At 39.6% G+C, this 24,366-nt stretch overlaps 1 protein-coding gene across 1 annotated transcript in view; it reads left to right on the top strand.

Annotated features, from left to right (window-relative positions):
- Positions 1-602: 602 nt before the first annotated feature.
- Positions 603-24,366, top strand: part of MRPS28 (mitochondrial ribosomal protein S28) — a 68,683-nt gene continuing 44,919 nt past the window's right edge. The window contains exons 1-3 of the mRNA XM_009988614.2: positions 603-627; positions 1,133-1,227; positions 3,102-3,283. Of these exons, the coding sequence (XP_009986916.2) occupies positions 603-627; positions 1,133-1,227; positions 3,102-3,283 (302 nt within the window). The remainder of the gene's footprint in view (positions 628-1,132; positions 1,228-3,101; positions 3,284-24,366) is intronic.

Below are 24,366 nucleotides of genomic sequence, written 5' to 3'. Positions count from 1 at the left end.
CAAACCATAGGTGGACCTCCTTGTATGCTGTTGAAATATGAAAACAAAGCTGCTCTTTGAGTCCTGAACTTAGCTGTGGATTACATATGCGTTAGCCTACAAATGACAACATTTTCCTTTGTGGGGTGTTTTGATTGTTTTTTTCCTAGACCAATTTTCTTATTAGTTTGCCTAGTTGTGAAGGATAACTGAAACTATGCTGGCATGAAATGATAGTAGTCTTTATCATCCTGAGTTTATATGTTGCTGCCATGTTCCTATCTTTGCCCTTGTCTGTGGGCACTCTCGCACTCTCGTTTTTTCATCCTGATATTCACTTGGTCCTTTGGTGATCTAGTTTGGAAACTGGATCAACAGAAAACTGTCCTTACAAGCAAGTAAATAACTTCTGTTTGTTACATTCCTGAAACAGGTTTACTCCAGGTTAGGACAAGTTTCAGTGGTGGTGTAAGGGAACAGGAGTTCTGTCTGGGAGAGTGGAGGGGGCAAGATGGGACATGGCAGTGCCAGCTTGATTGGTTTGAACACTTACAGACCTGTGTCCTAAATCAAGAAGACTTAACAGAGTTTTTGGAGGACCTCAGAAAGACTTCTGTCGCAAGATGTTCGGTCTCATAGATGGAACAGGTAAAGTATTTGGGGGATGATCTATTCCAAAACACCTGTTTCTGAAAAGCCAGCATCTCTGCTAGTTGGTGATACTGTGCTTATGCCTGTCTCTTCAGCGCCAAAGATACTGCCCTTCTGTCTTTACATTATGTGGATTTCTTAAGTCCCTGCAGGCATCCCCGCCTTGATGATGTTAACTGTTACTTGGGAAAGTTGTTTTCATGTGTAGCACTCAGCTGCTCCAAGAGACTGAATGCCCACTGGAAATCGTCTGCTGTGAGCATTCGTGCTATCACTTTCGGGATGAATGTTTTCATTGGCATCATATTCCTCAGACAAATCGAGTTAGGTCAGGAGGGAAGGATTGAGAAATGGGATAATGCTGGTTACAGAAGGAGGGAATTGAATGATCATCTCAATAGATAGAGTAGTTGACCATGGTGTTTTATTGTATTTGACTGCTGTAACTTGGTGTTGAGTGACAAGGTACAACTAAGATGAGCTGTATCTTCTTTAAAAACAGTGTTTATGAGTGTACAGGATGATGAAAAAGTCTTTGTTACTCTACAGGGGCAAGCAATTGAATTCCAAGGCAATCGGGTGGTTCTGCAAACTCTTGTGAGTTCATAGTGAGAAAGTCCATGAAAGGCCACTGAGTTTTGCACTTCATTGTACCTCAGTTTTCCTTAAAACAAATTTTGACATTTCAATATGAGGATTGATTTATAATCTCCTGCCCAGATGGAGTAATTCTGAAGGGATGTTCGTTTTGAAATGTTTAGTTTTAGCCTGTGGCTTATACCTTGATGTAGAGTTGCATCTAGATTGCTGCTGCCCCCTCAATTCGTATGATACATCTCATTTAAATATTTCCTTATATTGCTTCCACTGTTTTGCATTTATTCTTGGAGCACTTAAAAATGCATCCTGTACAATTAATGTTCGTGTATTTGAATTTAGACTGCATTGTGAAATTCAAGCAATCCTGTTTGAAACTTTATCTGATATTAGCTTTCCTGCACAAAATCCTACTGCTCTGGTTGTGGTTTACCATCAGCAGCCACTTTCTTTTTGCAGGGAGGTGTGGGTGCGTGCACGTGTGCGCATGTTGCACTTTGTTCAGCCCTTGTCCTTGGAATGTTGCATTTAACAGTTCCTGGTTTTGAAGCAGCAAATTTACCAGGTATCACATCTCTGGCTTATAATTCCTGAGGCCATGTCACGTCAGAACAGCCTGCGCTGTTTGTGCCTTCCAGCAGAGCTGGAATTCAAAGCTATCTTGTTTTGACTTCCCCAAGAATAAAAGTTTCCAAATGTACAAGTGGAAAATGATGGCATTATTCTCTGTTCATATGAAATACAGATGGATTTTCAGCATCTACTGAAGTAGTCAATGGGCCAACAGATCTCTAAAGATTTAATTGCTTGATTATTTTGTTCTGTTTAGTTCTTCACTGGCTTGAAAATGGTCTGAAATCGTGCATGAAGTAATTATTGTTTCAGTTAATTACCACTAAATGCGGGGGAAAATTAATAGGCTCTCTTTTTTTTTTGAATCTGTTTATCCATCTAGAAAATTATTTCTTTAGATTCACTTTCAGATTTCAGGTATATATTACTTCCAAAATGCACCTCCGCTTTTATTCGTTACTGGCAAAAGAAGGCTTTGCTTACTAGTTGTATTTCAAAGGCAGCAATCTTACTTAGTGGTTGAATTTAGTATATCAGGCAAAGCTTATGTGAGAACGAACCTCACTTTGATATAGCTGGGTATTTTCACCTAGTATATGATGGAAAGCCTGTGATAGCGTTCTCAGATCGCAAAACAAAGATGTCTCCATGAAGAAGAGCAGAAGGATTTATGTTCTTCCATTTCCGAAAGCTCTACGAGAAGAAACTGGCACTTTATTTATTTACTGAATTAAAATATTTTCTTTGATATTGTAGCGTGAAAATGAAAGAAGTGATTGCTCAAATTTTTTATGTATTAGATCAGTCCTGTGCATGTTTTCTACTTTTGCTGCTTTGACAAAGTGGTTTTGTTATTTAAAATAAAGATTTTAGTATTATCCATTATTAAATAGTTGCAAGAATAGCTGTAAGGTACTGATTCGGTTTTGTTTTTCACCGAGGAGATAACAAATAGATGAGATATGTTCTTTTCAGGAGTATCTCCTAATATTTGGAATGCATTTTTAAATCAACTTACCTAACCAATAGTAGTAGTGAAAGATATTTTCAGGAGATGCAAAGTCTTATGTTTTTGTGTGATTGAATTAATGAAAGCTTTACCTTTAATGTGTAAAGTGTTTGAGGTTGGAGAAATATACTAGATGCCTCTTAGAAGTCTTACTAAAAATGCACCAGACACACGAAATCTTTACTTGTAATTTAGTGAATAAAGTCTTTTTGTATCTTACAAGTTTAATTTAATTCCTTCTTCAGATAGTACATTTTGTGAAATGGTATTTTTTTTTTTCATTTATTTGTAGGTTCCTTCAGAGAAATCGGAATCCTTTGCATCTATGTTGAGACGCTCTCCTTTAATTCAGATGGGACCTGCCAAAGATAAAATTGCCATTGGTCGAATATTCCATGTTGTAGAAGACGATCTTTATATAGATTTTGGTGGCAAGTTTCACTGTGTATGCAAAAGACCAGAAGTAGATGGAAAGTAAGTAATAAACTTTACAGTAAGTGATTAACGTGTGAATGACATATTGAAATGCTCAGCGAATGGGGCTTGACCATCTTCTGGACCGAGCTTGTATAGTTGGTGTGAATTTTGTGGTTTAAACTATAGAAGTTAACGTACTGCGTGGAAGGAAAGTATGATCACAAACAGATGTGTGTAGCTTAGACATCGCTGTCTTGAATGCAGATTCCTTTGCAAGTTTGCGTTATTGCTGCTTACGCTATGCCAGGTTACGATGACCAAAGGACATTACTGGGTGTTTTGTCCCTGCAGAAAGGGGAAATCGTTATCATCCAAGTTCTCAAAACACGCACTGTTTATTGAAATACCTGAGAGTTTTGTGAATGTGGAACTTTAGCCTCATGTAAAGTTAGGCAGGAACTATCTATGCTAAATATTTATATGTGAGGTGATGTACTGGGGAATTTACACTTTATTTGTGATAATACTGTTCATAATAGATGATCAGTGCTAATGTAGTCAAATATTCCATACTATAGAAGAAGATTCTATATAGATTCTGGTTGCAGGTTTCACTATGTGTCCTGAACTAGAACAACTCTGGTGGAACTAGAACAGTCGTCTGGGGAATGCAGCAGTTAGAGCTAAAAGATAAGAAAGCAACAAATTCTAGTGGAAATAGCATTTATAAGCTTTCTAAACTGTCTTTAGCACCTTAAGATTATGTATTATTCAAAGGTATCTTGTCTATTTAATTTGTCTCCAGGTTGCCTTAACACTTAGTTTTTAATACGTAGGCAAAATACTGTGTTTTTGAATTCATGGCACCTAAATATTTTTGTCCATTGTTTTTCCCTTTTTTATTTTCCTTGAGAGAGGAAGGAAAGGATTTATTTGTTAATCTGCAAGATCACTGTGTCTAAAACATAAGAAAGGATTCCTGTGATAAACAGTTCTGAAATAGTGTGGGTTTTTTTTTTAAAAAAAAGAGATTTAACAGAAATAATCACACGTTTGTGTGCAAGTTTGTGATAGTATTTTATCAGAGCATTTGTGTACTCAGCTTCCTGTTTTTGACAAGTCTATGACTTTCAAAGCAAATATGATTGATGGCCCAGGATGAACCAAATCCTTTGTGCCCATCACATTTGACAGGAGATGGATATTTTTTTACTCTTTTGCTTCTGCTGTAGCAGTAAAGCCCTTGTTGCTCTTTGCATCTCTTGCTGATTCTAAACCAAGATGAGCTTTGCCTTCCCAATGCCATTCTTGCATGCCTGAGAAGTGTTCTTATATTCATCTCAATCTATGACGGTTCATTTTGGTTTTATGGTAGAGTTCAGACCGGAGCTCGCTGGTTGGCTGAGCTAGCCTTCTGCCAAGCCCGCTCAACTTCTGCGTATTGGGGAAGACCCTTCTAGAGCATTGAGGGGTTTGTCCTTATAAACCAATGGCCTCTTCTGGGCACCTTTTCACATCAGGACAGCTTCTTGCCTATCGTGAATAAACCAAAATCTGCTGTCCTGAAGCCCAGATGCCTCTTCTGCCACTTGCCTTTCTCACTTTCCGGCAGCATTTAAGCTCTGTCATTGGTGGACACTGCAGCCGAGGCTGCCATCAGCTATCACGTTCTCAAACATTTCTTTCCTGCCAGCGAGTAATGTGTCCTGCAGAAGACCTGTCCTAGTTGGGATGTCTGGCACCTCTGGAAAAAAATTGTCACCAGGTCACTCGCTCTGGATTGCTTGCTCCCCTCCATGTTTGTTTCTGCTTGAGCAGACGTCAGAACGTTTGAAGTCCCCTGTGAGAACCAAGCTCTGCAATCATGAGGTGACTTTGGATTGTTTGAATGAGGCTTCATCCACTGCCTGTTCCTGATCAAACAGCCCATAGTGGATATCCACCAAGACACTGTCTTTGGTCTTCTCTCTGATTTTGACTCATAGCTCTCAACTGTCTCCTTGCATGGTTCTTAGCAAGGCTCCATGTGCTCATGCTCCTTCCTTGCTTCCAGTGCAGACCCCTTTACCGTGTCCCATGTTTGCCTGCATGCTTCCTCCCAGGTTGGGGGAGTAGGCAACTGCATGCGTTGTCTTCAAATCCCGAACTATGATTCATTCACCTTGTGAATGCTGAGGCAACTGCTCACCGTTACCTCGTGTGGTGTTAATATCTCCTTTTGTCATGGTGCTCTGGAATACTTGGGTGGCAAGACAAATTGAGGGAAAGTTATGAAATAAGTCTTCCTAAAAAAGCTCACAGGCAGACAAGTGTCTGTCCATTCCTTCCCTCCTCTCCTCTTTCTGCTAGTGCTGTATGTCTCTTCCGGTGCACGTCGAAGTGGTGCAGGGGGTAATGAGGCCCAAGGAAACTATTGTTGGAGCAGATGCTTCAGACTCCATTGTCCATTGAACGCTGGGAGCATAAGCCTGGGCTGAGAGGATCTAGGCCAGTCATATTTTTAGCTGCCTGTTATAAGATAAAAGCTAGCAGATCACATAAGGCTTGTTTACACTTCGCTCACTACTTTTCAGTGGGAATGGAGAGAGGGAAGTTAACAACCTGGGCACTTTCAATGAAATGAAATTTGGAACTAAAGGCGGTAGTTCACAAAATGATACAGACAGCACTGAGGATGTAGTGGCAGTGGAAGTAGTAGTGTTGATCCTCTGTATCTAATGGACTTAGAACTTTCGTTAGAGATTCAAATCCCCTTTCTCCTCAATTCAGTCCAGGAACCTGAATTTGTTTCTGACCTCTTAAATGTTTAAATGCTGTATGGACCTAATCTTCTAAATAAAAATGTTTGGATAAGAAAACAAATAATTTAAATAGATCTTACCACCTTTTTGCAATTCATTGTGTTTCTGGGATTGGAATTTCTAAAACTTACCTGGATTTACAAAAAATTTCAGTCATAGGCAATCTTTTGTTCCGTTGTTTAGCTTGTAGCTTGTCATGAGGTGCAATGTCATGTAACATAGTTGTACCTGTTCCTTTCTGCCTGGGATTTGTAAGATGAAATTTGTGAAGTACTTGTGGAATCAAAAATAAATACGAAAAACTGCTATCGTAGCTACCTGTGTATGTCATCCATAGCGTTCAGGTGCTGTTGAGTTTAGATCTCCCTGCTTATTAAAAAATAGTGGAAAGACCTTTGCTTATACAGTTGCTTTGATCTGTTTATGTAGTAAAGACAGCAACTCATTGATTTATAAAGTAAAGTTTGCCATATCAAAACAAAATTTTTTCATATCCTGACCTCTTAGTAAGTATGAATGCTTAGTGTCTTTTGATGGACACTGGCTTTTTGGATGGCAATAACTGCTTTTGTCACCAGAACAAAGGTTAAACTAGTGATAGAGTATCTTCTTCCGAAGTTCGAAAGTAGCAGGATGGAATTTGCAGTGTGTATTTAGATCTATACCGGCTTACTTTGGTGACTGCCGTGGTGCATTGGTGGTCACTGCAGTGGTGCATTGGTGGTCACAAAAGTGACTTTATCACCATGTCGTGATATGCGTGCATGTAATCAGTAGAACTGTTTACTGTGTTGTTTGCAAAATGTTCATTGTTTGTGCCAAAAAGAAGAATAGGCGTTTTAATTTACAGATAACAGGTGATTCCTTGAAGGCCATCAGTTCAGGACAGAACCACCAGATTTAATCTTCAGACATGGAAATTCATGAGACTGTTTTTGTGAAGTCAGTCTTGAGAGCATGGCTCTTCTAGTACCTGCATTCTGATGCTGATCTTTGGTTTTATTGCGTTGTCTTTTCAGGTATTTGGCAACTCCTCCAAAATATTAGCTTAGCATCTTTAAAGGAAAAATCTCTCTTGCCATTTATGTAAGGAGTTATGTCCATAAGGACATGTGCTTTTGGTATTGCCTTGGTAATTTGGCTTTTTTCTCACTGGAAGTCAACTATTTTAATGATACTATAATACAATTTTGTTTTTCTTATATAATGTCTTTTGGTCTTTGAAAGTGCTAGATGCTACTTAAAAAGAAACAAAAATCCTGCAAGAGTTTCTTGTCTGTAAAGCTCGCTCTCTTAAACATCTCAGTCCTGATCGTAGCAGTTGTGATTTCTTGGGATATCCAAATGTAAGACCCTGTAGGGCTACTGCCATGGGGCCATACGAAAGGATTCCACCCTCAAGACTATCTTGGGTAAAAGAGTAACTACAAAAAAAAAAGGTGTCCCTTGCTTGGAAAATTTGAACTAGTTACATAAACACATTTTTCCATCAGTTCTTCTAAAGTAAACTTCAACCTTTAAAAAAGCCAAAATGAAACAAACAAAAAAAAAGGAAACACCACAAACTATTAAGTAAAAGAACTCTTAGAACAGTAATGATATGAAATTTAAGTTGAATAAGCATTTGAAGAACCTGCTAGCTATTTTATTTGGGGTTTTACTGATTGTTTTCTTTCTTCCTATCCTCTTTGGGAAAGCTGTTTCATAGGATTGCAGAAAAATATATTTCATTATCAATATTGATGATATTGAGATTGGAAGCATGCATTAGCTTAGTTAGAGATCAAAGATATTGTTAGTAAAGGCTCACTGGGGTCAGGCAAGGATGTCTTTGGTTATAAATATCAACAGCATTTTGTTATTTGGGATTTATTTAATGTAACAGGAGTATTTATGACCCTTATGATTTCAAGGTCTTGTTTAACGTGTGCTGTACTTATTGGATATATACTGCAATTAGTAAAAACATATTTCTTGATACACTTTGACTTAAATGCTGTATAAAATTTGTGTTTTGAACCAACAACATACAGGAATTCTGTAAAGCATCCAGACTTTATACAAATGAGAAAGGGTCTGTAGGAAAGTAAGGGTAAAGTAACTTTTCAGCTATAGGAAGAAAGTGATGTATTTTTTTTCCATTCTTTTAACATGCAGAGGAAATGAAGTCCTAAGGGGAAAAGTGTCTGTCTTAGATCTCCAGATGAGGAATACCTTAATCCATGGCAAAAAGGTGCTGTTACAACCTGCTTCTGCCATTATCAGATGGAATTCCTAAGAACCAGAAAATGTGGGAAGGGGTTGTGCTGACACTGCCTGTTGCATGGCCTGCACCTGTACTGTTAATGACCAGTTCCCATCAAAAGCACAATGGCTTTCAGCAATTTTCTAAAATGTAGGATTGTGGGACCAGCTTCCAAAGAGGATTAAACTGCACCTCTCCATGCCAGTGTAATGAAGCTTTATTTTCAAAGACTGCTATAACCCTCCAGCAACTCCAGTATTATCAGACTGTAGGATCAGAAAGACACTTCCTTTATGTTTGAGTATGCAGCTGGTGCAGGGATTTCCAGTATATCCTGTGGCGATTTTACTTGACACCTTTTATGCAGTGCATGTTTGCCAAACGTAAATGGTAGAGAAGGGAAGAAATCATTTGATGCCGGTTGTGATTTAGAACATGACAGCTTAATGAGCATCATAAAACATTACCTAATGCTGTGTCTGTGAATTGTATCAAAATATTTACACTGTTTGAATGGTTGCCAGGGTGGATTTTATTTGGGAAACATTTTAAATTCTTCTATTTTTGTTCTATTCTAAAAATGTTTTATAGATAAGGGCAGAATGGAATCCAATTAAAAATAATGCATCTTTTTAGACCAGGTAATGTGAATAAGGCTGGCTGTTTTCTAGCACGTTCATTTTATTAAGATGGTCTTATATTTAAGTTCATAGTGGTAGGTGAAACTATTTAAAAGATCTTGTAACATTAAAAAAGTAAATTTCTGAGGGAAAAAAAAAAAAACCAAACGCAAAACAACCAACACAGAGGTGCGTGGAGAGAGATGCTCTGCAGGGGAGAGGATTTAAGTCAGACACCATTTGATTTAGTTCCAGTTTGTACATTAAAGTCTCTGCGCGTTAAGCTGGAGGGCGAGTTTGGAGCTAACTGCTCCATTTTGGTGCCGTGTGAGTATGCTTCTTGAACAATTAGTGCATCGTTCAACCAGAATGAGCTACCTCACACAAAGCACTGGGTAAGGTACGTGGGCTCTGTGCGCTGCAAAGATTCTCACACCAGGGAAGATGTCAGTGTGTGGTAAATTCACCCTTTGCTTGCTGAACCTGTTTCCCTGACTGTTGTGTAAATAATGGTGCAAGAGTACTACGGAAAGGTTTAGAGAGGCAATGTTAAGACAACATTTCTAAATCTTTCCTTTAAAATTAAACAAAGACGAGACACTGGCAGGAGGCAGGCCTGATAGAGAAACCTTGCACCCAGCTCTCTTCCCCCAGACCTTTGCTCTTTCCTTGCTGGAGGAATCACAAGCATCAAATTCACACATAACATGGTGTCTGTGACTACCTGGGAGGAAAGTCTCTGAGTAGCAGTATGGACCATGCGTAGGATACAGATCTGGTGGCAGTAGAGAGACTTAATTATGTTTTCCTTAGAGTATGTTATTTCTTCCCTATCCTGTATTGCTGCTGATTGGAGTTGTGCTGTTCTGGCAGCCTGGCACATCCCACAGCTTTCATGTCAAACTTTTAATGTTGGTGGAACTATTACAGCTGGGGGAAGAAAAAAAAAATTAATTAATGTGATACATAAAGGAAACATTTCTTGCTGCAGTAATGCAGATTTTAGTTTTAGATGTTTGTTTTTACAGTAGTCTACTTCCTTTTTACTGTCTGTTGCCAGCAAAATGGCATCTATCTGTAGTGAGTAATTCTCAAGGGAAAAGAAGGAAATTGCTAACCAGCAGTACGAGTGATACAATAAATGATGCTTTTGCAAGTACAATTTTCAAACTCGTGCAGATGCAGAAAAAACAGATCATATGAAAGAGACTGAAAACCTATAGAAGCTTAGTAATTAATTATTTTTTTTAATTATTAATGCATGTTGAAGGCACTGTTAACATGCATGCCATGCTGGGTCAGTGTGCAAAGCTGTTTTGATTTCCATGGTGTAGTTCTCGCTTAGAAAAGGCTAAAGGTGTGCTGAGGAAAATTTTTTTAACTCCCACATTTGGTAAGTGAGGAGAATGAACACGGTAACTATACCAGGAGCATTTTCTCATTCTATTTTTGTGATCAAATTGTTGCTGGTAGCTCATCGGCATTAAGTCAGTGGCTTCCTCCTTTGCTGCTTTCCTTCTGTTGTAGTTTTCATTCCCAACAGATCAGTCTCTTTCGCACAAGTCTTTCTAGTAGTAACGACGCTGTAGGAAAACGCTTATAAGATGATGAAGAAAATGTGTAACCAGTCTCTTACAGAGAATACATTATCCCCCTTCCTTCCATCATCTTTCGCTGCCATTGCCTCGTTCATGCGCTCTGTTGTTAACTATTTGTACCCCTTCCAGGCTTGTTCTCAGTATTCTTTTTTTTTAATACTGATGGCTAATATATATTTAAAATATTATAAATAATGTAGGTACATTTATACATTTCCATTAATTACAGTTTTATATTACTATATTTATTCAGTATTGTATAAGTCAGCAAGCCTTTTTAGCCTACATGTTATTGCTCACCTTTTTACTGATATTTTCCCACTGAACCGTTAGAATTTGCAGTTTTTTTGTGCGTTTTTAAGCAGTCATCATGTTTTAGAGGTGGCCATATTGCAGCAGTATATGATGTGTTCCTTCTAATAATGCTTTTGGAAAATTTTATAAATAAATTTTGCTCATTTATACATAATTAAAGCAGAAATTGCATAACTTACTAAAATGCCTGTTAACATAATCTTATTTAGTCAGCATGAACGCTTACCTGGCCTTTCACACAAAATTTACTCTATTCTTTTGTCATCAGCTCTTTTTTTGTTTCGTTTGGGAAGTATTTCTTGCCTATCAAAAAAAAAATAGTGTAGTGGCATAAGTAAGCAACCTGGAAGAATTTGGTAAGCTTATATGATAATGATGTCCTTTGTGCCTGTAACTTCAAATGGTTGAAGTCCATCAGTGCCACGTTGCTGACTAATGCGTTTGTAATACTAAATAACTGTCTGAAATCAAAGCTATCTTCGTACTTCCCTGCTTCTTCCTCACCCTCCTTAGCTTCCAAGTTGTCCTGCCTATCAAGTAAGCGCCTATTTATTGGAGGACAAAATTTCTCTGCATTTTGAAAAATAAACTTAGACCATCTTATTTTTGAACTGTTGAGTAAATCACACACGCTTTCCTGACTCTCCAGTTTGTGTCTTTTATGGAAAACTAATCAGACAGCTGGTCTCCACACTGTGAAAACTAGTCTCTTTCTGTGATTAAAATTACCAGAATTTCATGTTGAAATCCTCTGAGGACCAAGGTGGTTTGCACTAGTCATCAGCAAACTTGGGTTTTGGCACTCCGGTCAGCCTTTGGTCTCAAACTTTGCCCAGATTCCAGGAAGAAGTGGTAAGCAGGACTGATCTTGTTCTCCTTTTCCCACATACCAATGTTGCAACTTAAAAAGGGAGCCTTATTGTTTATACTGAAGAGGGCTAAATTCAAGGAGATAGCATGAACTCCCTTTTCTACAAAGCTTCCATATAGCGCAGTTCGCCGTTGCTCCGAGCCCAAACAGTGCACGCGGTGCCACTCTGTCTGCTGTCGAACAATTTCAGCTCTTTTTTTTTTTTTTTTTTTTTAAACAGGCATGCAGAATAGCCGTGTGATTGCAAACTTAATCTGTGTATTTCAGTAAATAACCTCTAACTTATTTATAGTAGCGTGCATTTTGGAAATTACAGCGTTTTTATCCCCTGTGGACATAGCTTATTATTTGCTTGGTTACTTTACAATTGTGACTGTTTTTGCCACCCACTGTATATTGTTCTTCAGTGGTTATTTTCAACCACAAATGAAGGTGTTGGCTTTATGTGGTTCTGTAATACACAAGACTGTGCTCCCAGAGCTCTGGAGCCCAAAGTCTGTAAACTTTTTTTTGGACTATGCTGTAAATTTTTCATCACAGATAAGATACTTTAGAGTTTAATGAATGTAATAATACTGTGGGACAGGTGTTGGTTATCAAAAGTACAATTAATCCATATTAATGAGGCACCCTACGCAGCATTCGGTACAGAGTATACAGCATAGATCTAGGATTACAGCCACAGCAGCATATGCGAGCCTGCTAATCACTTTTTTGTCTTTGTTTTTGCTTCTGTCATTAGTTTAAAGTAGCAGAGAGTTATGAGATTTGATGGCCTTTGGAGGAAAAAGCCCCCACAGAACTAGAAGCATTTACCAGTGAAAACTTTGTGCCAGCTCTGTCTTCTCAGGGCATCATGATAAATGAGAGATGGAATACGCTGTATAAAATGTCTTGGGAGAACAAAGCAGTCCATAGGTGGCCTGGAGCTTTTTTGGCAGTGTCAAAGTCTGTAAATACTCGTTAAGCCACACTTTTTCTCATATGTGGACGTGCACACATACACGGTAGAAAAAAGGACTTGGGAAATTTATTACTGCATTGGAAGGCTTGAGTGTTGTCTGTAGAAGATGAGGTAGGTTAACACTCTTTTCCCCGAAGTCAGGTATTGGATTTCAAGAACTGTAGAAACTGGAATTATAAACTCATGACTTGGCAGAAGAATTAAAATTGTTTGTAGTATTTTTTTTTTTTCAGATTGATGAGAATAAATGACTTGAATCTCTGTATGCAGCATATGTGGGAATTCATCTTTTTTTTCCTATGCGCTGGAGAAAGCCTCATAGTTTGCATGCAGGGAGGAGCGTTCTCACTTAAATATTTCTAGTAAAGTATAGTTAATTACCTCAATAGCTAGAAAAGGCTCTAGGAATCTTAGCCATTCCAAATGCAGAAGATTGCGATTTTTAGTGAAAACCCTAATGCTTCCCAGTGTGTTTCACTGGCTCTGGCTGACAGTGGATGAGGTAGGGACATGCTGGTTACATAGGTTCTGGTACTATTCAGGGGTACAGGCAACTGTACTTTACCAAACCACACAGCAGAGCACGGCGCAGATGTTTTTGGCTTAAGCCTGGTCGGTTTGACCTGTTCCTGTAACACAGGTAAGGGCTGGGTGAAAAAACACTCCAGGTTACCGAAGCAGTATAACTGCTTTATGAGGCTGGGTGTTAACTGTGCGCTAAACTCTCTTCTAGCCTAATGAGTTGAGCCGCTGTGCTGCTGTGGCCTTTGATTCCAGTTTGGGAGCCAGCTTGGTCTAAACCAGCTCATGGGCTCTGCATGGCAATCTGCTGAGAGGTGTAGACTTGCCCAAAGACAGAAGCTATTTAGTTTCTAGGTTGAGAAGCTGAATTAATGATGGTTTGGACCAAATGTGAATTATAAGCCTTCATGTAACACAGATCTTACTCGGGAAAATTAATGCTATCCTGTAACTATGGAGTGGTAATTAGTCATCTCTCTAGAATAGTTTCAGTAAGCGAGTCTGAGAGGGGAATTAACACAGTTGGGGAAGCACTCTGCAGGTAATACATCAACCTTGAGCTCTTCAAGAGGCATGAGTCAAGGCTTCTACAAATCATGATATTAAAGTTGTTTTTATTTTTTGTCTTATTTCTTTTTGGGTTCACATAACTTTTTTTTTTTAACTTGGCAGAATAGGAATTTTTAATTAAACCAACTTCTTTTAAAAGGCAATTGATGTTCTGCATCTTCTGTATAACTGCAAGAACCAAGACTTTCCGACACTAAATATCAGAAAGATATGGTAAAATTGTTAATAGTAGGAAAGCTAGAGATATTCTGCACACTTAGTTCACTGATAATTCTTAGTCTGCTTTATAATATTAAGATTAGTAAAGCTGGAGGCCAGTAACTGGTGATGTACTCCAAGGGTCAACATTGGGTCCAGTTCTCTTTAACATTTTTGTTAAATGACCTTAGTAATGGGACAGAGTGTACCCTCAGCCAGTTCGCATGAAGTACAAAACTCAGAAGAGTCATTATTATAGAGGGTGGTTGGGCTGCCATCCAGAGGGACCTTGACAGGCTGGAGCAGTCAGCTAACAGGAAGCTCTTGAAGTTCCAGAGGAGAGTGCAAAGTCCTTCCCTTGGGGAGGTACAGCCCCGGGCACCAGTACATGCTGAGGCCACCTGGCTGAAAAGCAGCTTGGCAGTAAAGGACCTGGGGGTCCTGGTGGACATCAAGTTGAACATGAGATAGCAATGCGCCCTTGTAGCAAAGAAGGCGAATAGTATCGTGGTCTGCATTATGAGGGAGTGTTGCCAGCAGGCTGAGGGAGGTGATCCTTCACTTCTCCTCAGCGCCGGTGAGGCCAGACCTGGAGTGCTCGGTCCATGTTCTGGGCTCCTCAGTACGGGAAAGACATGGATGTACTGGAGAGAGTCCAGCAAAGGACCACAAAGATGATGTAAGGGACTGGAGCATCTCTCCTGCAAGGAAAGGCTGAGAGAGCTGGCACTGTTCAGCCTGGAGAAGAGAAGGCTCAAGGGGAGCTCATTGATGTGTATCAATACCTGGGAGGAGAGTGCAAAGAGGATGGAACCATGTTCTTTTTTAGTGGTGCCCAGTGACAGGACCAGAGACAATAAGCACACACTGAAACACTGGAGGGTCCCTCTGAACATCATCAAATCATGGAATGGTTTGGGTTGGAAGGGACTTTTAAAGATCGTCTAGTTCCAATCCCCCTGCTGCAGGCAGAGTCATATTTCACTAGACCAGGTTGCTCAAAGCCCCATCCAATCTAACCTTCAGCACTTCCACGAATGGGGCACCCACAGCTTTTCTGGGCAACCTGTTCCAGTGCTTCACCACCCTCATAGTAAAAAATGTCTTCAGTAAACGCTTTTTCACTGTGAGGGTGACTGAGCACTAGCACAGTTTGCCCAGAGATGTTGTAGAGTCTTCATCCTTGGAGATATTCAAAAGCCATCTGGACAAAGTCCTGGGTGACCTTGCTTCGAGCATGGGGCTTGGACCAGGCAGTTTCCAGAGGTGTCTTCCAACTGCTGCTGTTCTATGATTCTACGATGATAACTTGATAGAAAATCTGTCTGCCTGGCTGAAGGCGGCGGCCATTGATGATTTAGTCACACAGTTGTATTTGCAGTCAACTGTCTGTACAGAGGGATGGTTCATCAGAGGGAGGAGTGGGTGTTGACTGCCACTTGGAGTAGCCCCAAAAGACTGATAAAATTAATTCTGCTACTCCTACGCACCGAAATCCTGACAGATGCTTTTCTTCCCCTGACGCTTTCTCTAACTCCTTGTCAGCCGACTTAGATACTGTTATCCAACCAGGACACAAAAGCAGGTAAATTCCTACAAAGCAAGGTAAGCCTTTTAAGGCAGAGTGTTTCCAAGCTGTGTAGGGGATTCAGCTGCTTTGCACTAATAATGGGGTTAGGCAGCTTAGCAAATCCGAAAAAAAGAAAAAACAGTGTTTAGAGGCAAAAATAAGTAACGTTTTACTGCAGGTCTATTATTTAAGAGTAATTTCCTCTCCTTTTCTGCTCTCTAATATGCTAACAAAAACAACACAGTCCTTGCTGCCTCTGTTTTCACATGTGCTTGTGTGGAACTAGGATGGGAATAGAAATTGAATATAATTTTTGTATCAAATGTTTTGGAGGAAGAAGCAGAGGCAATAGAAAAACTAAAGACGTAGGTTTTATGTGATTGCCCTTACTAAGTATGGAGCGTCTGACAACGCAGTCCCTGCTATTGTATTTGCTTGCCTCGTTTTTCTTAATTTTCAAGATTAAATTTAAAATCCTAGGCAGGTATTGCTGTTGTGCTGGAAGAAACACAGTGTAAGTGAAGACTCATATATTTAAAAAGAAAGAATAAAAAAAAAGTGTTACTCTTCTAAGGGTATTCAGTAGCTGTTAAAACTTGCCTTAATAAATTTTGGAGTCTGTGTGTGGTCACTGCTGCCATGGCTCTGTCAGCATTTTAGGCACGATAGCAGCCAAGCAGGGATGCAAATTTCTGTTGTTTTGTGAACTTGCTGAACGTAGACATGATTTATGGACATGAAATATGAAGTATGGTGATAGTCAATCATGGAGCTTTTTTTTTTGTTTTAACAAACACAAAGCTCTTTACAGTATTTTCCTTTTGTGATAGCTGTCAAGAGAGGCAAATTTTCTATTTTCCTCTTAGCATTTTACACTTTATTTTTTTATCTAAAGAACTCAAAATCCAGCCACTCAGCCTGAGTCAGAAATAATAACACCCCTCCAGTCCTCTAAATCCTGAAGGAATTGTTCTGAAAAGTGCTGAAGCTATATTTTAAATGAACTACTTTGAGACTTGGCAGGCTCTGATCACATGGAAAAGTGCACATAATGTGGTCACACTGCGTGAGCACGTACCCACTTAACTGCGAAATTGAGATACGACTCCAAAGGCAGGGAAATAACCATTGGGTACAGTGAAAGATGCCTACCTACCACTTATTAGTGTTTGGTGACTTTGCATTAGTAGGGAAAGAGGAAAAGGACTTAAGCAATTTTTCTTTGATTAATGATTTTTTTAGAAGGAATGAAGGATTGCTTACTTGTTCTGTGAAACCTCTTGTTCTTTATTTTCATAGTAGTTAGTGGGCTCTTCCAAAGGGAGTGAGATCTTATGAACCAGTTTCACAGTTAGTATAAACCTATATAAAAGTATGTCTGTATAGAAGTGCATGTTTAACATAGGGTGCATGTTTAACACTTCTGAAATCTTCTGGAATTAATGGGGTGTTAATTTTAAAAATTAAAATATTTAAACTATAATCTTCTACAACAGGAAATCCCAACTTTTCAGATCTTTTCCATACATCATAAGGAAATGTAAGTAGCATGAAAGTTTAATTTATTTGCAATTTGTACTCATTAACTTCAAGTATTCAGGTAGAGATCTTAATCTGAGCGGTAATTATAAGCTGATTGCTAATCTTTCCTTCCATTTAGGGAGTTCAGTTCCTTCTTTTCCTGTGACTTTATACATTTGAAGTTACCTAACAGTGTTCTAATCTTTCAGATCGGGCAGCGCCTGCTCCCCCTCACACATCTTTGGGTCCCTGGTGCCCAACCAGTCTACTTACCACCTAAGTACTAGATTTTGCTCCCTCCAAAGCCTTTCAAGACTATTCTTGGCAGCCGACTTGACAGGGCTGCTGGAGACGAGACCGAAACGCGCTCTGCTTCCTCCAGACAGAGCTCGGTAAACAAACTGTGATCCTCTGCTTGGCAGGAGCCAGCACGGCTGCTGCTGCCAGCCTTGGGGGGGGGTGCGGAGCGGCAGTGATGCGTGGCAGCAAATACAATATCCCTTCCTGGCTCTTTCGGTGACTTGAATCACACGTTGTGTAACGTGAAGGTTTGTGAAATGTTCCTCTGCTTCTGCAAGATGTATAAAGAGTATGCTAAGCTCTGGCCTGGTGTACACACCAGCTGTCAGTGGTGCATGTAGCTAAAACTGTAAATTATAGTAAGCCAGTGGAAAGGAATAATGAACAACTGGAGTCAGTTAGGCTAGGTTTAACTTGTTGAACAGTGTTTGAAGCTTTAAAAAGAAAAGAGAAAAGAAGTTTTGCAGTGATTTAGTATCACTGTTTAGTATCAATTAAGAGAATTGATGGACCAGAGGTTATTTCTCCTTTTTCTTTTACTCTCATCATAGAGCAAACTTGGATTTGAAGGTCTTGTTCATTGGAAAAAAAAAATCCCACACCAAAAAAACACCACCAAAAAGAAACCCCAGAAAACCAAAACAACCAAACAAAACCTCAACCCCTAGGTATTAATTTTTCCAGTCTTGTTGATCAACCTTTAGATCTATGAATATTCCTGTGCCAGGATATGTAGTAGCCCTAATGGTAATTGAAGTGAGGATTTTCCTCACTTTATTCCTCACTCCTTTAAAGTGAACTAAAAACTGTCCGTTCAGGATTGTGTTCGATCAGATCCTTGGTAGGCTTGCAGGCATACTGTGGCATTTGTACAACGCTTGCCTGCTTTACATACTCAGTGCCCGTGTGCTCAAGTGCAGTCCTATGTCTTGTAGCTGGTGTTCGAAACAGGCAGCCTGCCTTTGTTTAAATAAGGCTATGTGTAAATATAAAACATAGACCTTTTTGTGCTGTTTCAAAATAAAGTATCTGAGAATAAGGTGATTGTCTTCACGTATCTTTCAGGTTACTTGCTTACAACTCATTTGGCAAGAGTGAAAGTCATGGCATCAGACTCCCAAGATCTTTATGACTAGCTGATGTAACGAAACTTTGAATTTGTGGTGGGTTTTTTTGGGGGATATTGGACACATTGATTATTTTTTTTAAGTATTTTGGGGCTTGCTTCTGTAGCTCGTTATGCAATAACAACATTCCAGTATTTCAAGCTTAAAAAATAAAATTGAAAGAGCAGTAAAAAGCATGCTAATACTATCTTGGCTATTAGTGATAAAATGAACAATATTCTTTGTGTTCCATTCATGGAAATCCAGGGATTTATTTAATTTAAAATGGAATTTTTTATTTCTTCCCCCTACCTTTTTTGTTTAACCAATTCACAATCTTCAAACCTGTTAAACAGTTCTTTCGCTCTGACTTTATCATGTATAACTTTATCTGTAATATGGCCTGCATGAGTTAAAGAGCAGTTGGTAACTCCCTTGTATCCGAAGTTTCATGCTAATCATACCAAAGTCTAAATATCTTTCGCAAGCAAAGACTTCGCTTCTTAGGATAAAGTATGCGTATTTTGGTTTATATTCTAGGGTACGTGAAGGTAACAGTTTTGATGTTGTGTTAGAGGGCTACTTTTGTTTCTTAGACATGATTTTAAGGATGATAATGTAAATAATAGAAGTGTGCTTTCCATAAAAGGGAAGTTGACAAAATTAGTTATTTGAAGAGTATCAGTAATCTATATTAAGTGTGCTTGTTTTTTTCTCTTCTAATAGGAAACTAATATACAGAGGCATATGCGTTATTACGTATATGATAAATTTTCCCTAACCCTTTATTTGGACAATGTAAATGTTTTGTGTGAGATACAGGTGTATAACTATGGTCATCTTCTGTTACTCTTCTCAGTTCCTTTAAAATTCTTTGCAACGGGGAAACAAAATGACGACTGTGTTGTTGTTATCTTACATGTACCTTGTGAAGGCACATGGGGCTACTGTAACTCCATATCCCGTGCTCGGTTTTTCTTCTCAGTCGACGTTACAGCCGTGAATTGGGTCATGGTGGGAGGGAAGGATGTGCTGGGGGGGCACATTACTGTGTTTTTGTTTTCAAAGGAGGTAAAATATGTTGCTGAAGGCTACCGCGCTGTCTCTGCAGCGGCAGCATCATGCGCAGAAGGACGCGAGAAGAGCCGCTGGGATGGCAGGAGCTGCTGGAGCATCAACCGCGGGCTTCCCGCCGGAGCCCTCCTGCGCCGGGGGATCCGCCACTGGCTGCCGGGGCGAGCGTGGAGCCATTCTTCCGCCTTCACTTCCTCGGCTCTTTAGCCCCCATTGAGCGTTGAACAGTGGCGGGGGACAAAAGCTGTATACACTGTACAAACAGAGCGCCAAAGCGGCAGCACACTGGCTCATTCTTCGCCCTGTGTGAGAACTGAGGGGGACTCTATTCACCGCCTTTGTGCCGGTGTCTGTCAACAGCGCTGTCTGAGGCCAGCCCCATTGTGCCGGCCAGTGTTTCCTATTGACCCGAGTCTGTGCCCGCGATGTTCCCAGGGTCGAAGTTGCGAGCGAGAGAATGTTTGAAAAGGGGTAATCGCGGGCTGAACGCGTTTCGCTGCATTGTCGGCTGACCTATTAAATCTAAACTGTGGTCCGCGTTCATGCAAACAGGTAATTATGTAGTCACAGCTGCGGCCATTGACATCTGGTTACCGCCCCGTGGAAAAAAGGGGATGGGGCGCTCGCCTCTCCCTCCAGGCTCTCCAGCACTGAACTTTAATGATATTAACTGAAAATAGAGGGTGGATTAGTGAGACTGACAGGTCAACAAGGTGGACGCTTCTGTCCATGTAGGCAGAAATGAGTCTGACTGCAGTTGCTTGGGTATTTCTGCTGCTTCCTGCGTCAGACTTTTTCCCATAGCTGCGGGCTTGACTGGGCTCTAGATCTAGTTATTGTTTAGCGGTTTTAGATCAGGAGAGGCTGCAAAATATTTTTGTCACCCTGTCTTGCAGAATGTCTGTGCTGAGCAGCTCTGCAAACAGCCATCACATTAATTTTTTTAGATTATTTTTTTCCCTAAACCAAGCAGCTTACAGTGGCTCTCATCCCTAGAGGCTGGGTTGCCAGGATTTCCAGATAACAAGCCTTCATTATCAATAGGCCAGCATTTCAAAACTTAGTGCGAAGTGTACAAGGATAATAAAACATTGCTGGCCATAAATTGTTTTAGGGCAACTGCTTTTTCTTTTAATGTACTTTGGAACTGAGGCATAGTATTTGCATGTAAATTAGTCTGACACATCCTCTCTCTCATCCCCCTCTGCTCCCCCCTTCTGCTGAGAGGGAAGAGGTCTCTATAAAACACACATAATTATTAAAACAGCGTGCTTTTCTGTCTTGTGCAGCTTTCAGTGACTAGGTAGACATCAACCACTATGGAAATTAGGAAAGAGGGTTGCACGGCCCTGGGTGGCTTCCATGGCACATCAAAGGTGGGAGCACACTCAGTGCTGGGCAGCCCTGGCCACAGGGCAGGAGGGGAGCACAGCCAGCTGATGAATCCCTGCTTTAAGGGAACTCTTGCAGGAATGAATGGTGAGCTGCTTCTCCTTGCATTCGCATCCCGGCACTGCTCCTTAGGAGCCAATTATTCTGAAGAGCTGTTGCAATGTGGAGTGTGATGCAACAGGGAGAGTAGGCTCTATGTGTTATGGCAATTAAATAATATATATATACAATCCTTTATAGTTATGGGAGGACTGTAATTTCTAGAAGCGTGAAACTTTCTCCTGCAAAGGCACGTCCACTGTTTCGGAGCAGAGGACTGCCCTTCGCTCACGGAGCAGGGAGGGAGAAAAGCTGGTTTGCTCAGACTCATGGGAACCTGCTTGGATTGTGGATCTCTGAAATTGTCTTGTATTGGCATCTGTTACACAGTTACCTTTTTCTCTGTTTCTGTGGGTTATTTTTTTACTTGATTTCTACTTTTTCTAATCCTTACAGACCTCTATGGAACTTACTATCACGCAAGAAGCAAGGATAAAAAAGCACAAACAAAAAACACTTCCAATGTATCCAGAAATGCATTTGCATTAGCATCTTTTTCAGGCAGAGGACAACCAGGAATGACCAAGTCTACTAGCGAAAGTCAGTTAAATTACATTTTCACAATTATCTACTTTTGTGGCTTTTCAATACTTATTGCTGTAGGAAGGAATAAATTTCCTTAGGGACTTTTCTAGGATATAACAGGGCTATATACATTCTCTTTGCTGCCTGTGTATCAAGACAAATTTTTCCAAATATGCAGAATATTATTTGTGCATTCCTTAGTAGATTTATTAACTTTATAAAAATACTAGACACTCTTAGGAAGTTGTTGTTTCTCACCAATGTAGCTCTGTCTCCTAAACAATTTGCCAATTTCTCTGCTTAAAAAAAAAAAGAAAATATTCAAAATACTCTATTTCCTCTTCAGCACCTCCTATTTTTTCTGCTGTAAAGGGAATACCAAAGAATAATATTAATCTAAATGACTCAATCTGTCTAAACCAGTGTTCTCCTTAGCTGTGTTATCTGTAGAGGAGATTAATGAGACTGGAGATTTATCCTTAGAAGTCCGTAAATGCCTTACACTCTTTAAAATACTTTCATTCTATAACTAAGAAAACATGTTCCACTCCAACTATGAAAAGTCAGGAAGAACTTGGAATGAGAATTCCCAGCAGAGATCAAGAAGCTTTCTGGTTTTCCCTTGACTTATTAAGTAAGTAAAACTTGAGCAAACTTTTAACTTAGATACTCCAATTTTGATGCCATGTGCATCCTGTGATATCTCAGCTGTGATTCTGAGTGTCTCTTTAGGTAATTCAAAAGGAGTTAGAATACATTTTTCAAAGACGCAAAGATGAGCTCTTGTCTTAGAATCATAGAATCATAGAATGGTTAGGATTGGAAGGGACCTTAAAGATCGTCTAGTTCCAACCCCCCTGCCATGGGCAGGGACACCCTCCACTACACCAGGTTGCCCAAAGCCTCATCCAACCTGGCCTGGAACACTTCCAGGGATGGGGCATCTACAGCTTCTGTGGGCAACCTGTTCCAGTGTTTCACGACCCTCAGAGGGAAAAAAAAAAAAATCTTCCTTATAGCTAATCTATATCTACCCTCTTTCAGTTTAAAGCCATTGTTCCTCTTCAGATATGTCACCCGACTTATTGAAATAGGTATTAACCACTGCAGCATTCTTGTACTTTTGGAAGGTGGCACTGTGTAATGAAAGGAAGGTTGAAAACTAGATGTTGAAATAATTACGTGTTCAGTGGTTTGGAGCGTTAAGGTAGTAACATCAGTGTAATCACGGGGAAGCCTTGCATGGTATATGTAGCTTAGTTTCATGCTTTAGCAAACAGGGTATTGTAGGCAAACTTCTTACAGTTCTAGACAAAATAAGAGAGCAGCAAATGTTGGCTTCTCGGGTATGCATTGACAACTGCTTTACCTGCACATGCAATACGTGTACTCGACATCCTGGCCCGCTCTTCACAGAGAACAACTTCAGGGTGGGCTCCTAGGTTTTCCCAGAATGAAAAGTTCAGAACGACTTTGTTGGTCTAATCATTTTCTTGAAGCAGTGAGAGTTTGCAGAGGTAAAAAACAAGCAAATGAGCATAAAGAATTTCAGTTGAAGTGAATGATGAGGGTTTTTTTCTTTTTCTCTCTTCCCCCCCCCCCCGGGAGGTGGTAGTACTTGAAATGCTTACTATTAAATGGGAAACAAGATGTCTCTGATCTCTTAGCAGCTTTTTCTTTATCTTTCACAGTAGCAGCATGTATCAAATGAAAAATGAATAGTAATTTATTATACCTTTTACAAAGAATTTGTCTTGATTTATTTTTTTAAAGACTTGTTTATGTAGTGGATTAGATTATGATGAAGTTTTACTGTATCTGTTTCTATAGTTAAATATGAGTTAGCCTATGTCAGACTATTCACAATACGACACTATTACCTGTCAATCTGTATCTCTATGCATTGGAAATGGAAATGAATAATATTCTTTCTGAAACTGGTATACTTACTGATAAAGTCAGCCCTAAATATGATGCATATGTATGCAGTTTATATATGATGCATATGTAGCCGTAATCTAAATGGGCGTAGTTTGTGTACCTTTCTTAGAAGGAGAATGATGTGTGAGTCAAAAAGAAAAAAATTCTAACAAAAATTAGTTGACTTGTTTCAACAAAGGGCCCCAGGATATCATAACCTGTGTGTAAAAACAACCGTACGCTTGGCATGCATTGCCCTTGCGAGTTCAAAAGAACTTTATGGAAACCGAAATAACCTTTCTAAAAATATATTCGAGGGCATACCCTTTGAGTACTGGAAATAACGTTCTGATAGCAGTGTGGGACAGCCCTTTTCCAATACGTAGCGTCTGTGGATTACAGCTGTAAAGAAAATACCGCAGTGAAGTGTAGGAATGGACAATACCTACAGTGGAGACTAGGGCTAACCTGTCTCCACTGCTCCTTTTAGAATTTGTTTTTGTACAGCCTGTGGGAAAGGATTCATGGTCTGTGAACTCGCAATACAACTGAATGTTGTTTTCCTTTTAAATGTCTTTTTTTCAGGTTTTAAAAAATGTGTTTATCTCAGCAGAAAACGAATAGCATAAAACATTTGAAATAATTCTTACTGACTTTAAAAAAAGAAAATTAATCTTAAGCCCACTAGGTAGCTTGCTTATTTCACTTTAAAAATGTGCAATATTATCTAATACTAAAACAACATTATGAGCATCTTCATGTAATGTGTAGTTTTCTGAGTGTGCCGAGATGAAGAGCTCAAATGTTGCTTTACAAAACCAAAGTTTTAAGGAGGAATAGGTATTTTAGTCTAAAGCAGAGAATTTCACTTCAAAAAAGGAAAACTTGTCCATAACCAAGATCAGATCAGTAATGGCTTTGGAAGACAG

Source organism: Tauraco erythrolophus, chromosome 3, assembly GCF_009769465.1.
Source record: "Tauraco erythrolophus isolate bTauEry1 chromosome 3, bTauEry1.pri, whole genome shotgun sequence".
Lineage (NCBI taxonomy): Eukaryota > Metazoa > Chordata > Aves > Musophagiformes > Musophagidae > Tauraco > Tauraco erythrolophus.
This window is presented reverse-complemented; position numbering and strand designations above follow the sequence as displayed.